The sequence below is a fragment of the Gracilinanus agilis genome, chromosome 4 (assembly GCF_016433145.1).
Source record: "Gracilinanus agilis isolate LMUSP501 chromosome 4, AgileGrace, whole genome shotgun sequence".
Classification (NCBI taxonomy): Eukaryota; Metazoa; Chordata; class Mammalia; order Didelphimorphia; family Didelphidae; genus Gracilinanus; species Gracilinanus agilis.
The window spans coordinates 137,843,951-137,861,233 of record NC_058133.1 but is presented as its reverse complement, the minus strand read 5'-3'; the positions used below and the strand labels follow the sequence as shown (position 1 = coordinate 137,861,233).

Genomic DNA, 17,283 nt, shown 5'->3' with positions numbered 1-17,283 from the left:
AATATTACTAAAATAATACCATAAAAGGATAAGTAATGAAATGGCTGAGTGCTAATGGTACAAGCCAATAAGTTTCAAGAATTTCTCCTATATTTCAAATAATATTTGTAATCCAACTCCCTCCTCAAAGGTAAGTTAAATTAAATGTCACAATATCTTTTAGCTGGTAAAATGGCTGATTCTAAAGAATCGAGCAATACTAATATAAATAAAAGCATAAAATTACTTTTTTGGGTCAAGATAGTACTTAAAAAACAAAAACAAAAAAACAAAAACAAAAAAAAAAAACCTGACCCTGGCATGCAAATAAAATTCTCATCTGAGATAAAGTTGACTGATTTGGATGGAGAATGTTGAAGTTGGAATAGATATTAGAGGTCACATATTAAAAGATTCTTATAATAAAGGGTAGTTATGTAAACATTAATTCACATGGTCTGATTAGGAATATCATATATTCATTTTCAAAAATACTAACCAAATATTAAAACTATACTCAGCATAAAATGCATCATTTACTAATTTAAAATATACTTAAGGATATAGCAATGGCTTAAAATATTGTGGATCAGTTATTAATATACAATATACATACAGATTTTACATATAGCCTTATACTTCTCAGAAATATCCACCCATATTTTCATTAAGATGTGCAGAAAATTAATAAAGCTTGGCAGTTGAGAGAATGTAGAGGTTTCACAACATACGATAACGGAATATATTCATATAACCTTTTAAAAAGTCATTTTTATAAATAAGTTACATTTAGCCACTGTACATAAAACCTCTCTAATTCTATGGAGAGCCATTAAGTTCTGAAATTTCGGAGGATCAGGTAGAGTCAAGAGTTACTCATGATTTCACTGTAGCAGGCAACTGCTCTATTAAAGATAAGCATTTGTTGATTTACCCCCTGAGAGTTTAAATAAGTTAGGTCACAGAGGTAGCAGGAGTCAAACATGGTATTTGAACTTAGGGCTTCCTGACCCAAGATTAGCCCTCTGCCTCTAAACATTTATTAAACATTTAATTAAGGAAAACCACTCACCAATTTTAGTTAAGTGCTCGTTCTGGATTATTGCAGTCAAGTACCAAGTAGAGTTAGTCTCAGTACTCAAATAATGAATTTATATCTTTAAAGATAAAATGTACTATGAACAGTACATTAAAAGTTGAATTATCTACCACAAAGCCTAGAAAAGTATTTGTGATAACACAAATCTTTACACCATTAACCAAGCATAATGATGTTAGTAAAATTTAATTAAAACAATTATTAATTGCAAGGCACTGGGGATACAAATACAGAAATGAGACAGTCCCAGCCCTTGGGAAGCTTACATTCTACTTACATTATACTCTGAGCTTAAGGCAGCACACAGACATTTAAAATGAGATATTCTATGGACTGTATTGGGGGGGAAATCCTTTAAACAGTGGGAGATACGGGGCTGTCAGAGGAGAAGTCAGGGCTGGAAATGAAGAATTCGGAGTCATCCAAGTACAGGCAGAAACTGAAACCATGTAAGCACATCAACAATCCAGGGGAACTATTACAGAGAGAAGAGCAAAGGGTTTATGACTATGTGGAAGCCTATAGAGGTAGTAATAGGGTAGTGAAAAATTGTCAAAAGAACACACATACAAAGCAAAATATAAAAAAGTGGGAGAGGGTAGTGTTCCAAAAGTCAAGGAATAAAAAGTTTCAGGGGATAGAGGATTGCCAACAGTAATGAAAATTCAAAGAGTCAAGAAGTAAAAAATCTATTTCTAGAACTTCGTAGTGTCATCAATGTTAGATTTATGTGTAGTGAATAAAGGCTTGAAAAGGCTAAAGGTCAATGGCATTATCATATCTGACTATAAAGGTAACGGGGAATTCCTAAAATTTAGTGGAAGTGATATCATTTAGAATGTAATTAAATTTATTTTGGTGGATTGGAGTGGGAACAGATTTGAGGCACAAGAACAAATTAGGAAGGTTTAACAATATTTCAGGCACATGATGAGAGGCCAAAACTAGGATGGTATAGATGAGAGACTTTGTGGTGTTAAACAACATAATTTGTCAACTGACTGAAGACATATGGTGAGAAAAAGTTTGTCAAGGAGTCAAGAAAACATCCATATTACAAATCTGATTACTGCAGAAGGATGGTTTCTAAAAAGGATAGAGTTTGTTTTCAAAATTGTAATAATGACTTCTGTTTTGCATATGTTATGTTAGAGATGCCTACAGAGTGTCTAATAAGAAATATTAAATAGGCAGTTGAGGATAGATTACTAAATGCCAGCATAACCATCTTATGTTAGCTTATGGGAGGTGATGAGATCACCAAGTAAAAGAGAATACACAACAGCCCTGGAGCTGAAAAACAATAAAGAGCACTAGACTTTTGAGAGATAGTAATACAAGGAAGTTTAAGCTGCTTAAAAATAATTTTGCAAATTGAATAAATGCAAAAGCTGAATTAATTTTTTCATTGCTGCTTTTCCCCTCCACTACTCTTGGAAGTAATCCAGAGTACGCTTTCCAACTTGATTTATTATCTATTATTATTTTAAGATCAGACAATATTCTAAGTAGTACTAATTGCTCGATCATACAGTGAAAGCCCTTAACTATTTATTGGAAATTTTTACTAGCCATACCATATACCCCCAATATGCTAATTAACAAAACTTTTCACACGGGTAGGTGGCTCAGTGGAGAGAGACCCAGTCCTGTAGTTGGGAAGACCTGGATTCAAATCTTGTACCAGATACTTTTTAGCTGTGTGACCTGGAGAAAGTAACTCAACACTTATTTCCTAGGCCTTGTGCTTCTGTCTTAGAGTTGTTCATTAAGGCAGAAAGGGTTTAAGAAACAAAACAAGATCTCATATAGAGATTGGGTAAGTTCTATTGCCTCTCTGTTAAGTCTGTGATGTCTCTACTTCCTTCTTAAAGTACAAAATGGTCAAAAAACAGAAGACAAACTAGGTGGACAGATTCAAGTGGGAAAAAAAGATTCTGAAGATTAATGAAAAATGTCTTCTTTTAAATAGAGTGGGATAAAAATCATTATCTAGCATTTTGAGAAGAGTGAACTAAAAGGAAGTTCACTTTGTTATTCCTATTCTTCCTTATTACTGTACAAAATTAAGGCAAATGTGAATTAAAAACTTACATAGCACCACTATTCACAAAATCATCCTGAAACAAAAATCTGCTTTCTGACCCTTTACAATAATAGTAACAATAATAAAAAAAAAACAACCTTTCAATAAACACTTTACCTCCAGAATGGTTATACTATTCTTATCCTCTGTCTCCAATACCTCTAATTTGTCTAAAGATTTGTATTAGACTCAAAAGAAAAATTTCCCCTATAGAATCCAGGTGGCAAACAAGTTAATATATACCATTTCCATTCTCATACCATACTCCTCTCATTCAAAATGAAGCTAGCTACAGGCATGGATTGAGGCCCATACTCCATATATCGGCTCAAAAGTTTACTTTGCTTAATTATACTTAAAAAGAGTGTGTTCTAAAATTGGTATGAAGAAATGTCAGTGATATTACAGTTTTTTAAGAAGTTATCAAGAAAAGATTGGAAAGAAAATAAGAGGAGTGCCTTCCATATTGGAATTTCATGATCCTATGACTATAGTGGAAGTTCCAACAATCCAACACCAAACTTTTACTCTGCTACCATCAAAGAATTCCACTATTGTTTTCCTTTTCCTTAATGAATTTGGGATTTGGAGTGCCTTGATGAACAAATCTATGCTGTTTCCTTTAAGTATTAGTTATTCAAAAGAATTAAATTATGCCATCTCTCCCTGTCTAGTAATGTAAATCATGATTTAAAGCTGACACCATAATTATCTTTTATGTTTTAATAAATTTACAAAAAAGCTCAAAGTAACAGTAATCACCTGTGGAAGGCAAAAAACACTGAATATACTCACTCCCTTTTCAAAGTTTTCATGTTCCAAAGGGCTAGACAGCCATCAGAAAAACCTGCAGCAAGTTGGTTGGTCCTGCTTATATAGGTAAGGGCTGAAATTGCTGTTCCTGATGGGCTTAGTAACTGGAAACAGAGATGTCTTCCCTCTCGAGTTACATCTTCTCTGATGTGTGGTACTTCAGTTGGGATGCCAGTAATAACTTCAAGATCTAGATACAATAATTAGTGATGAACAAGCTTATGAAGAATATAAAAACAAAAAAATCATCCATTATTCAGGCCCCATAATGGAACCTTTCCTAAGAGTATAAAAAATAAAATTGATCCTTGAAGACTAAAAGCATGCTTTAGCTATCAATGAATGACACGCAAACAGAATACCATTCTTTTAAAATATTTAAAATTTAAAAAGGAAATATGCTTTCATATACTCTAAATATTAAACTATTGTTTACATGATAGAATTTTAAAACATAACTAAGCACAAACCTTAGAAACCTAAAGAAATCTCCCCTAAATTGTGCTAATGACAATTCCAACAACCTCTCCTCATCCCACCTGATGCTCCCTTCCCTTGGGATTTATGAATTCATACTCTCTTGCCTCTCTGACCCCTCCCTCTAGCTTCCTCTGAAGCTCCTAACCTTTCTCTGTCTCTTAGTCCTGTTCTTCTTGCTCTTGACTCTTTCCCTTGGCTACCTCACCTACTCCCACAGCTTCAATGATCAATTCAATGCATATGAATCCCAAGCTCATATCTGCAGAACTAATTATTTCTTATTAACTCCAGTCTGGCTTTTCAAAACAGTCTGCTAGGTTGCTCTACCTGGATATCCTACTAGCACCTTAAGTGAAATAATCATCTTCCTTATACTTCTCCCTCAATTAGTTTTGTTTTTTTATTTAACTTTTCAATATTTTTCATTAACTTGTTTATACTCAGATCACACTGGGATTTAAACCTGAGAATCATCTTTGATACTTCTTTCTCCCTCTTTACACAGTCACCATACTAGGTCAGGTTCTCATTACTTGTCATTAAACTATTATAATAGCTTAGAAAATACCCCTCTCTCTTTTCTCCAAACAATCCTTCACATAGCTAACAAGATAATCTTCCTAATATGCAGGCCTGGACATGTCCCTCCCCTTTTCAAAAAACAGTTGGCTCTCAAATGCATATATAATAAAATATAAATTCCCTGATCTAGCATATAAGGAAATTTCTAAATTCATTTCATTTTGCCTTTGTAACACATTTATGTTCTGGTCAAAATGGACCACTGGCTATTCTGGAATCTTGGATTGTATTCTATTTAGATTCACATTCATGCCTATAATGCACTCTCTTCACCTGTGTTTTGAAGTCCTTTTCTTTCTTCAATACCTACCTGTTAGGTGCCACTCTCACCACAAAGTCTTTCCTAATGCCCTGAGCTGTCCAGTCTTCAAATATTTCTAAAAAGCACTGTGGCATGGATTTCTCTTTTATCCCCTTCATCACATTCTACCTTGTATTATATTTAGTTATCTACTCTAAGAGAAGAAAAGACAGGAGGCAGTATATGCCAGGCAAGTCAAACTACTATTCCCATTTTGGCCACCATCTCTTCTTAGACTGATGGAGAAAGACCAGAAGGATACTGAACTCAGGACTCTTTGGACTAGTAATATCCCCTAAATTACTGGACCTGTTTCCAGCCTAGCTCCAACACACATCATTGAGGGAAGAAATCATTGTGGAGAAGGGGCCCACCTTCCGTATCACCACCAACACCTGCTGACCAACTGCCACCAGCACCCCCCAGAACACTGGTCCTGCTTGCAGCCCAGCCCTAACAGCCATCATCTGGGTAAGCAATTCCTGTGGAGAGGGGGCCTAGGTGAAGCAGCAAGACACCTAGAGAGACAGGAAACAGTATGTGCTAGGTAAGCCAAACCACCACCACCACCTCCCTTCAGACCCTGTTGGAAATAGCCTAATACCCGGAACTGCAATATCCATGCTTCCAGTCCAGGACCCAAAGTCATCATCCTTAAAAGCAATCCTTGTGGAGATGCAGTCTGGCAAATGCTCCAACAAGTGCTACAGACACAGCTATTAAAGACCAGAAAAAAAAAAGTTCTTGCTACCAAAGTCCTTAGCACTATCAAATGGTTCAACATGAGAAGCTGATACGATTTTATCAGTGGGAATGACATTAAAGAGGTATTATCATTTGCATTGCTTTTGCACATTAAGGATTATAGGATCTTTTTAACTGTCTTGAAACTGAAACTTTCTATGTATGTTGTCTCCTCCATTATACAATATAAGCTCGATGAGAGCAGGGACTATCTTACCTTTTCTATTTATATCACTCGAATCTAGCACAGAATAAGCACTTAAATGGTTTTTTTTTTCATTCATTCATATTAATTACAACCCTTTTATGAGACCAGAATCTTAAGATCAGGAAATGTTTTCTTTATTGCATACCTTGTATCTAAGCACACTGCCATGAACAAAGAAAGCATTTTGCGTTTAATTTGTTGAATTAAAGTATGCATATTTTAAAACCAATGATTCATTTCTATTAGTAAGTTTACAATTTTTCAAGCATTCATTTTTTACCCAAAAAAATATTACCTGATGCCTCTATCTCATTTTGACTGCAAGACAAGTCATCCAAGCACAGATCAATAAGAAGGACCTGCCCAATATCAGTAACCACAGCTGCCACACCAAATAGCCATCGGAGACTCTGGTGCAAATGCTGAGTACTTGCACTGGCTCCTCCATGATTAATTATTGGTTCAATGGCAGTCACCTACAAACAAAACAGATTTTTTTTCATTTGTTCAATATAAAAAAGTATAATAAAAATATACTGTACAAAATTTTAAAGAAGTTATCTCAGTTATACTGAACTGAAAACTTACAAACCACTTACACACAATAAAAATATACCAGGTAATGTAAATCTTATTAATCATAAGTATACTGAAACTCTTTAGAGTCATACAGAACTATACACAACAAATTAATCACATAAACTCTTAAGGCCCATGCTAATTCATGAAGGAAATAAAGCAAAAAAAAATCATTTAAACTTACCTTAAAAACCTTATAAAACAAAAATTATATAATTTTCAAGGAGAGTGTATTTAATATTGTTTTAATTTCTCCAAGTTATTTTCCTTCCCTTAGAGCAGGGGTCGGCAACCTTTTTGGCCATGAGAGCCATAAATGCCACATTTTTTAAAATGTAATTTCGTGAGAGCCGTACAGTGCTCACAGTGCGCGCTCCTGTAACAGTGCCTGAAAAAAAATTGACTTTATGGCGCCTGCAGAAAGAGCCATACGTTGCCAACCCCTGCCTTAGAGGCAAGAGCACTGGATTTTTGGGTCAGGTAAGCAGAGTAATAAAGGTTTGCCAAGAAAGGGATATAAATCATTCTAAGAATAATCATGTTGATGACAACATCTGACATTTGTATAGTGCTTCAGCATTGTAAAGTACTTATTCAAACTATTTCTATCAAAATAGGACAGCAAGTTTTATCGTCAGGTTACATATAACAGTTTTATTGACGGAAATGCAACAAATATCCCAATTCAATTGATGAGGATGTGATTTGCCCACTATTATACTAGAGATAATTGAAAGAGTCAGAATTCTAACCCTAATCCTCAGGCCCAAGTTCAATATGCAGCACAAAACCAAAAATAATTCCCATCATTACTTGTGATCAAATTATTGTTTATTCTTAATTTTTGAACTGGACTAATGACATCAGGAGAGTGATGTCATGACTTGCTAGTAAACTGGATTTAAGTGAGGCTGAGTTGCACAAAATCAGCCTCTCTCTCTTCCAGAGTCATCAAAGATCAAGGGCAAGACAAAAGTCAGTTCAAATGGTGAAGGCCTGGGATGCAGTGGATGACCGTGGTACTTCCAAGACAGCACCTGCTTCATCTGCCTTCTCAGATCCCTGATTTTCCATCAGGGAAAGTCTTCACATGCTTGATGTGATTATCCCCCAACTCATCAATGGGTCAGAGGCCTATCAGTTATCCTCAACAAATCTATGATTTTCTATAAGAACAGCCTGAAAACCATAATTTCTTCCATTTTGCATTAATTCTTAGCCATATTCTTCATTAAATTATCAGGAACCCCAACATGCTGGAGACGTTCATTTCCTTGACTCATCTTGATGTTAATTTTGTAATATTATGCAAAGGAATTTTTAAAGCTTTTTAACACTGATTTTCATAGTTAACACAGAAAATTCAAAATAAAGAGGTGGGGAGTCTAATATTTTCAAGTATTAATGTGAACAAAATAGAATGTGTTTATTTCAATTTAACCAGGGCAATGAAAGAGGCCTTAAAATTTCACTTCATTATTGTTTTTGTATTCATGAAAATTTAAAAACTTAGAAAAATAACCTCATCTCTCTTCTACCTTAAAAATCTTGGCAGGGAAAGGATATGGAGAACAATAAATAATCTTTGCTCATTATCAGCTTGAATTTGTAAGAAAAAAAATCATTAATAGTATTTGACTCAAGAGATTTCAATGCTAGATATATGACCCCTCCTCCCCAAGGAGGTCAGTAGCAAAAACAAAATTTCAAAATATTTATATTAGCTTTTGGAGAATAAAAAAATTGGAAACAAAGTTAAATGCCTATCAAGTAAGAATGGCTAAATAAATTATAGTATTAGAATATAATCCTACAGTCTAAGGAGTAAAGAATAAAATGAATATAGGCAAGCATGGAAAGACATGAAATGATAGAAAGTGAGATAAGCAGAACTAAAAAAAACAATATGTTGGAGTGACTAGAAAACTTTAAATGGAAAGAAGATGAGAAACAAAAAACAATGAAAACTCAATGCTAAAAAATTGTAAGATTAAGCCTGGTCCCAAAGAAGAAAGCTAAGAAGACAAATTCCTGCTTGTCAGTTCCAAGAACAGGGAAGGGAGTGAGGGAGGGAGGAAAGAGAGGAAGGAGAGAACAGGAAGCATATAACCATGGAAAAATATTTTTAATAATAATAATAATAATAATAAAATTGTATTTTTTTAAAAAGAAGACAAATTCCCTGTTTTTCTACATAGGTGGAGGACCTGGCTCTTGAACACCACACGAGGTATTACTTTTTCACTTTTTGGTTAGTCTTGCTGAATTTTCTTCCTCTTCTTTTTATATTCTTTTTAATAAAAAATTACTATGATAAAGAAATGGCAAATGCATGTAGAAATAAAAAATTTTAATATTTTTTAAAAAGAATCAGGATTAGATCAAGTACATAACAATTAAATCCATTCTGGAAAATTAAGAGTTCTACAGTTAACTCAGGAAAGTGAAAATTATGTGAGAATGGAAACAACGAAAAAGTATTATGTAGGTAGAAACAAATCAAAGATTGCCTGTGATAAAAACATAAGGACAGACATACAAATATATATATGTCTATACGCAAGGAAATAGATATTATAAACAAAAATATATAGATATATAGATATAATGGAACAGATAGGCTTGTGTATGTAATTTTCTAAAGCAGACCACCACATCTATCTGAGCATATAATTGACTGATAATTCAATAAAGCAAAATTTAACTTGATCTCTTAACTACTTCATTTTTTTTTTAAAGATTGCTTGAGGGGCAGCTGGGTAGCTCAGTGGAGTGAGAGTCAGGCCGAGAGACAGGAGGTCCTAGGTTCAAACCCGGCCTCAGCCACTTCCCAGCTGTGTGACCCTGGGCAAGTCACTTGACCCCCATTGCCCACCCTTACCAATCTTCCACCTATGAGACAATACACTGAAGTACAAGGGTTTAAAAAAAAAAATTGCTTGAAAAATGCAACTACAGAAATAACTTCAACATTTGACAAGTAACATAAAAACAATGTATAAAACAGGGAAATGTGTATTACTGTCCTGGAGGATATATGTGCAGAATCTATTACTTTGAATACAAAATGGATGATGAGAGCCTAAAAAAAAATCTTGTGTACATGGATAGTGATGAATTCATCTAGCTCCAGAACACTGAACTGCCTTCCTAATATTCACATCTACTCAAAAAGGATTCATTTAATAAGTCATACAGAAAAATTTTAGTTTAAAAAAAGATGCTAACTGTCCTCTAACATGCAGTTGAAAGAACAGAATAAAAATGAAAAAATATGTGTAACTGGATAGGTACTGTAGATGGACAATGAAATGATTGAGAAATGAAGAGGAGAAAAAGAAATAGCACATCCACTGTAATTTCTAGGTACCTGGAAAAATTGCGAAGTACTTTGGGGGGGAGGGGGAGGGTGTCTCATCAGCAAAAAAAAAAGAATGGAAAAAAAAAGTTTTTCTTTTTTTACATCCTGATAACACTATGATAATCTTGGAACACACAACACTCTCCAAAGAACCAAAGTTTCAGCTGGTTCCAAACTCAAGAAACCCATGGCACAACAATATAGACTTTGGCACTGTAATAGGTACAGGCTTTAAAAGTATAAAAGCAGATTTTTGCAAGCATATTAGGGAAAGCCTTTGCTGGAAGTCATGGACATTCTGAATGGAATACAGGGGGTAGAGAGGAGAGCTAAGAAACAGACACTGCTGTTTTGAGAGGGGTTTGGAACAGAAGTGCAATCAGTAGTCTCTATTTGACCTGGGATCTGGGAGATTGGTGAAGGTTGCAAAGGCTGAAGATATCATCCTGCAAGTCAACTCTGAGTAGGAAAGAGGCCTATGTTCTAGTGGACAGTTTGTAGACATCTTTCCCTACCTGGTTACTTTTGGATCATCAGCTGCGGAGGAGTTGGTTCCTGGTATCCTGAAGACATCTCTGGATCAGTTGTGAGAACCCAAAACCCAAGCCCTCTTCCTCAAGTCCTTAGCCAAGCTGTCAACCTGGCTTACTAAGGAACTTACCCTTTTGACTCCAGTCCTGGGAAGCTAGACATAGTTTCACCTCACCCCATCTCCTATCCTCTCAAATTACAATTAAACTGTTTCCCTGTTTGTTTTCTTCATATCTTAAAGTTCTCATAGTGTGTGTATTTGTTAAACTCTGTGTTTATCCCTGGCTAGGTAGATCGGTGTGACAGTTAAGGCCTAACTGTCACTCCTGTCAACTGTCATTTCCCCAAAAGCACACTGCCAGTATTCATAACAAATGATGTAAGAGAAGCCATTAAAGAAATTTATGATTCAAAAAGGGGGTTGCTGGTCATTTAGCAAGAACAAGGGAAAAAGAGTTGTACAAAATTCCACTCCATTTTATAATAAGAAATTCCTTCAAAATCTAAAGGGGAGCTGGGGCAGCTGGGTAGCTCAGTGGAGTGAGAGTCAGGCCTAGAGACAGGAGGTCCTAGGTTCAAACCCAGCCTCAGCCACTTCCCAGCTGTGTGACCTGGGCAAGTCACTTGAACCCCATTGCCCACCCTTACCAATCTTCCACCTATGAGACAATACACCGAAGTACAAGGGTTTAAAAAAAAAAAAAAAAAATCTAAAGGGGAGGCTAGACTTGGTTCATATCAATTCTGTTTTTTTTATTAAATTATCTTGAATTCTCAAATTGGATACTGGGTGAGAATAATACAACTTTTAAAGATACAGATAAGAAAATTTCCACTAATATATTGATTAATGTCTTGTAAATCAGAGAGAAAATTTATATAAATGACTTCTGATTAACACATTGAAAGTTATCACTATTCAATATATTATTTAGCATAGCTCTGATTTTCTAAAAAGAAAAAGCATGAATGATGGTTCTGTAGCATAGTGGAAAACAGTAGTAGATATGGTTTCAAAAGACCTGGCTTCAAATTCTGATACCACTGCCATTGGCTCTATAATGTGAAAGTCATTTAACCTCTCAAGAGCCTCCATTTCTTCATCTGCAAAATGAGGAGTCAGACTAGAAGATATCTTTTCAGTATTATTCTTCTGTGCAAGACAAAAGTCCTGCAATGGATTTCAAGCTCCTCTTCTACTTCCTAGCAATGCAAATCACTCCATCACTATTTGTTTCCTCAGGAAAAAAAATTTTAATTTTTCTACTTTCCTTATTGTGAAGAAAATTTAAGCTATATATAGAGCCCCATAGTCTCAGGGATACATTTGAACACCTTACCTAGGATGTCTGAAACTGAATATTAAGTGAACACTTGCTGATTCCATATATATTTGCTCTCATAGCTTCTACCCATTAGATCTGTGGTCTTCAGCCTCTCAACCCCCACCCCCTAAAATAAGTGAAAGTGAAAGCAAAAAAGACAGAGGTTGCTGAATGGCAGAGGGAGGAAGTGGAATATAGAAAGAACCTCCTGCTCTTGACCAGAGAAGGGTTTGTATTTACTGTATATACTTTTTAACATTGAAGGATATTGTATATACCTAACCTAGTCAATTCCCTTAAAAAAAAAAAAGGCAAGAAAGCTTTGGCCCCCTATTTGGGGCTTAAATACTGTTTACATATGTATATTCTCTATTCAAAGGAAAGCTTACAACCTAGGGAGCTGCTTTGGCTAATTCAATTTAGAGTGAAATTCTTTGATTTGGCCAATATAAGATCCCCACTAGAGCCCAACTAACAAAACAAAATTTAAAAGTCCACAATCAAATTGTATGTTTTGGGAAAAAAAAGTAGATTTTTAAAAACAATCCTTTAGGACCCCCAACAAACAAGAATGAGAAAAGACTAAGAGTATTACTTTTCATTTCTTAAGTAAATTCAAGGATTAAAGCCATGGGCAAGTTGCTTATCCTTTCAGAGTTGAAACTGATGAACTTTTAGTTCTCTCTAGCAGTTTTAAATCTATGACCCTAAGAACTCCTTTTACATCCTCTTTTTATTTTGGAAAATGAGAAACAATACAACAAAGTCAACATGAAAGCTTAGGTTAAATGGGAAAATGAATACTCAAAAACCCTCCATTCTTGAGGAATACATACCCTTCCAGGAAGAACCACTGCTTTAACTACTCTTGAAATCCCAAGGTCATAAAGACAGAGAACACTCCCTTCTGTTTCTTCCAAGCCAATTAACAATCCAGTTCTTTTCTGCCAAGAGAATTCTTTCACCACAAGGACAGTGGGAGGCTGTTCATTTATTCCACTAAATCTATATGCAGACAACCGCTCTCCAGTAATAGAGTTCACTACTTCAAGTTGTGGACCACAAGCCAAGCAAGCTAATCCGTTTCTCCCTAGAAGAGGAAGAAAAATGGATCAGTTTAATATTGTTAAACTATACGTAAAGCAGAGGGGCTAGATGGCCCAATCAACCAACGAATACTTATTAAGCACTTACGACATAGAAAAAGTTATGCTGGGTGCAGTGTAGACAAAGAGAAAAGTAAAACCATTCCTGCACTCAAGAAGTTTACATGCCATAGGAGAAGCTAACATATACACATCGGTATCTAAAAAATAGATACAATCTTATTTTGTGGGAAATGATCTAGCAGCTGCAGAGAATAAAGAACTTATATTGAAGGTGTTTTTTGAGGTGAATTGTAAAAGAAACTAGTAATTCTGGGCGATGGAGGTTAAATAGAGAGAATTCCAGGCATAGAGAGCCAGCACAAAGGCATTGAGTGTTGGGTATGAGGAATAGAGCCAGTCTTACTGAACCAAAAGGAGTAATATGTAATAAATAAAACTGGCACAGGAAGCAGAAATCAGGTTATCAAACACTTTAGAAATTTATATTTAATCCCAGATATATCAGGGGCTAGTGTTTTCATTTTTTGTTTTTGAAGGGAGTGGCAGTCAAAAACTATGCAGTTTGGCAGCCCCCTATCTCTTTAATAGTGACAGCTACTAAAAATTCAGAAAAAAGAAGTCCTTAATACTGAACACAAGGTAAACATCAGAAAAAAAAGATAACTATGAAAATAACATTAAAAAAGCATTGCCACCTACTTTGTCACAGTACCCCAAGAACCTGCCTGTAATTAAACTCTCCCATATGTGTCATCTCTATTAGACTTGTGATTTTCGATATGCATTCCCTAAACCTGGCACATAATTTTTTTTATTCATTCATCCCAATATTGTTATTCTATTGTGACATTTTTTTAAAAACATTGAGCTTGTAGGATATACTGTTCCAATAAACATCTGATTACAAAATACAAAAGAGATTGGGATTGGTTATATAAATCTAGAAGTCATTTCCATAAAGATAATTAGATTTTTATTTCAGATACTATGTTCTTATATAGAAATTTCAAGCAAGACACCAAAATACAAATTGGGAAAAATTTTAAAAACAGAGAGCTAACTTAAACATTTATTTAAAACTGAACTAGAAATGAATTTTTATTATAAAGCTATTTTTTACCAATTACATGTAATAAATATCCATATATTTTCTTTTTTAAATTTTCTTTTTTTTTAGCTTGCTTAACATTTTATTTTTATTTTAAATATTTTCCCATAGTTATATGTTTCATGTTCTTTCCCTCTCCCCCAAAGCCCCCAAACCCCTTAGGCGATGCACAATTCCACTGGGTTTTACACGTATCATTGATTAAGACCTAATTCCATATTACTGATAGTTGGACTAGAGTTATTGTTTGGTGTCTACATTCCCAATAATATCCCCATTAGCCCATCACATATATTTTCTAAAGGTATGATCCAATTTTCTCCCTTCCTCCCTTCCCCACCACCCCCAAGCTGGCAAGCAATTTGATAGGGGTCATACAAGTATTATCATGCAAAACACATTTCTATACTGTTTATTCTGTAAGAGAATACTCATATAAAACCAAAACCTTAAAACAAAACTCCAAATAAATTAAAGTAAAAAATTGTATGCTTTGATCTATATTCCAACTCCAACAGTTGTCATAAGTCCCCCAGAATTGTCCTGGATCATTTTATGCCGAGAGTAGTTAAGTCTCTCACAATTGATCATTCCATACTATTACTATTACAATGTACAATGTCCTCCTGGTTCTGCTTATTTTACTATGTAGCTCATGTAGGTCTTTCTAGGTGTTACTGAAATCATCCTATTCATCATTTCTTATAGCACAAAAGAATTTCATCACTATTATATACCACAATTTGTTCAGCCATTCCCCAAATGATGGACATCCCCCTTCAATTTCCAATTTTTGTCACCATAAAAAGAGGAGCTATAAAAATTTTTGTACAAGTAGGTATTTCTCAATTTTTTTTTTATCTCTTTAGGATATAAACCTAGTAGTGGTATTACTGGAAAAAAGGGTATAGCCCTTTGGGCACAGTTCCAAACTGCCCTCCAGAATGGTTGGATCAGTACAATTGAATTTTGAAAGAAATTGGGAAGACTCTTATATAAGCAGGTGAAATGGTAAGAATTGCCCTTTAAACTGTTATGATTAAAAATGATGAGGGCCAAGATCAAAAAGGAGAATAGTATTTTAATAAAAGCCATGTTGATAGAGATAAACTGACCACGCGCCTGTAAGAAAAACCTATTCCAACCTCACCTCAGCCATTTTACCTTCCTCTCTCCTCGAGCTCAGTAACTAAAGAGGAACACTTCCCCCTAATTTCAAACAGTCCCTCACCTTGAATACGTCATCCAAAACCGGAAACCCATTAGGGATCACGGGAAATGTAGTTCCAAGTATCCCAAGTGATTTTAAATGGCACATAACCCCCCTGAGATCCGTTGATCATCATCCGTTGAACATCAAATTGGGAAAAAATCTTTATAACAAAAAACTCAGACAGAGGTCTAATTACTCAAATATACAAGGAACTAAATCAACTGTACAAAAAAATCAAGTCATCTCCCAATTGATAAATGGGCAAGGAGCATGAATAGGCAATTTTTAGATAAAGAAATCAAAACTATCAATAAACACATGAGAAAGTGTTCTAAATCTCTAATAATTAGAGAAATGCAAATCAAAAAAACTGAGATATCACCTCACATCTAGCAGATTGGCTAAAATGACAACAAGGAAGAATAATAAATGTTGGAGGGGATGTGGCAAAATTGGGACATTAATGCATTGCTGGTGGAGTTGTGAACTGATCCAACCATTCTGGACAGCAATTTGGAACTATGCTCAAAGGGCTTTAAAAGATTATCTACCTTTTGATCCAACCATAGCACTGCTTGGATTATACCCCAAAGAGATAATAAGGAAAAAGACTTGTACAAAAATATTTATAGCCGCACTCTTTGTGGTGGCAAAACATTGGAAAAATGAGAATATGTCCTTCAATTGGGGAATGACTGAACAAATTGTGGTATCTGTTGGTGATGGAATACTATTGTGCTGAAAGGAATAAAGAACTGGAGGAATTTCATGTGAACTGGAATGACCTCCAGGAATAGATGCAAGTGAAAGGAGCAGAACCAGGAGAACGCTGTACACAGAGACGGATACACTGTGGTACAATCGAACATAATGGTTTTCTCTATTAGCAGCAATGCAAGGATTCAGAGCAAGGCTGAGGGACTTATGAGAAAGAAAACTAGCCACATTCAGAGGAAGAACTGTGAGAGTAGAAACAAAGAGGAAAAACAACTGCTTGAATACATGGGCTAATGGGGATATTATTGGGGATGTAGAAACTAAACAATAACTCTAGTCCAACCATCAATAATATGGAATTAGGTCTTGATCAATGATACATATAAAACCCAGTGGAATTGTGCGTTGGCTAAGTGGGGTTAGGGGGCTTTGGGGAAAGAACATGAAATATGTAACTAGGGGAAAATATTTCAAAAAAAAAAAAAAAAAGGATTGCCCTTTAGGAAAATCATGCTAGCAGAAGTGAGGATAGATTGTAGAGAGGACATATACTTGAGCAGGGAGACCAATTCAGAAACTAATGCAACATCCCAGCAAGAAGTGAGAATAGCTAGCCTTACTTACAGTGGTAACCATTACTGTAAATAGGCATAGTGGAAGAATGCCGAACTTGGGAATCCACAAGACCTTAAATTTAAATGCTGCCCTACACACTTCTTATGTAACCTTGGGTAAATGACTTGACTCCTTTCAGCTTCAACTTCCTTAGATGGAAAACAGGCACAGTAATATCACCTACCTTTTGGAGTTGTACCAGGATCAAGAGTTAACAATTGTAATGTGCTTTTACAAATCTTAAATTTTTTTTTAAAAAGTGCTCCCTGTCTAAACAAGAAGAAACTATTGTACTTATTTCATTAGCTTAGAATGTTGTCTCAGAGTAAACTACTGAGGATCAGAAATAATACATGACACAGATAAAAATTTTCTGTATGGTCCTTTAGTACTCATTATTCATTAGGACCTCTGATAAGTCTCTTTAACCTCT

The 17,283-nt window shown here is 35.1% G+C and overlaps 1 protein-coding gene across 1 annotated transcript in view; it reads right to left on the bottom strand.

Annotated features, from left to right (window-relative positions):
• AHCTF1 (AT-hook containing transcription factor 1) overlaps window positions 1-17,283 on the bottom strand; it is a 114,064-nt gene that overhangs the window by 74,857 nt on the left and 21,924 nt on the right. The window contains exons 3-5 of the mRNA XM_044674975.1: window positions 12,925-13,174; window positions 6,588-6,768; window positions 3,960-4,167 (exon numbers count right to left, since the gene is read on the bottom strand). Of these exons, the coding sequence (XP_044530910.1) occupies window positions 3,960-4,167; window positions 6,588-6,768; window positions 12,925-13,174 (639 nt within the window). The remainder of the gene's footprint in view (window positions 1-3,959; window positions 4,168-6,587; window positions 6,769-12,924; window positions 13,175-17,283) is intronic.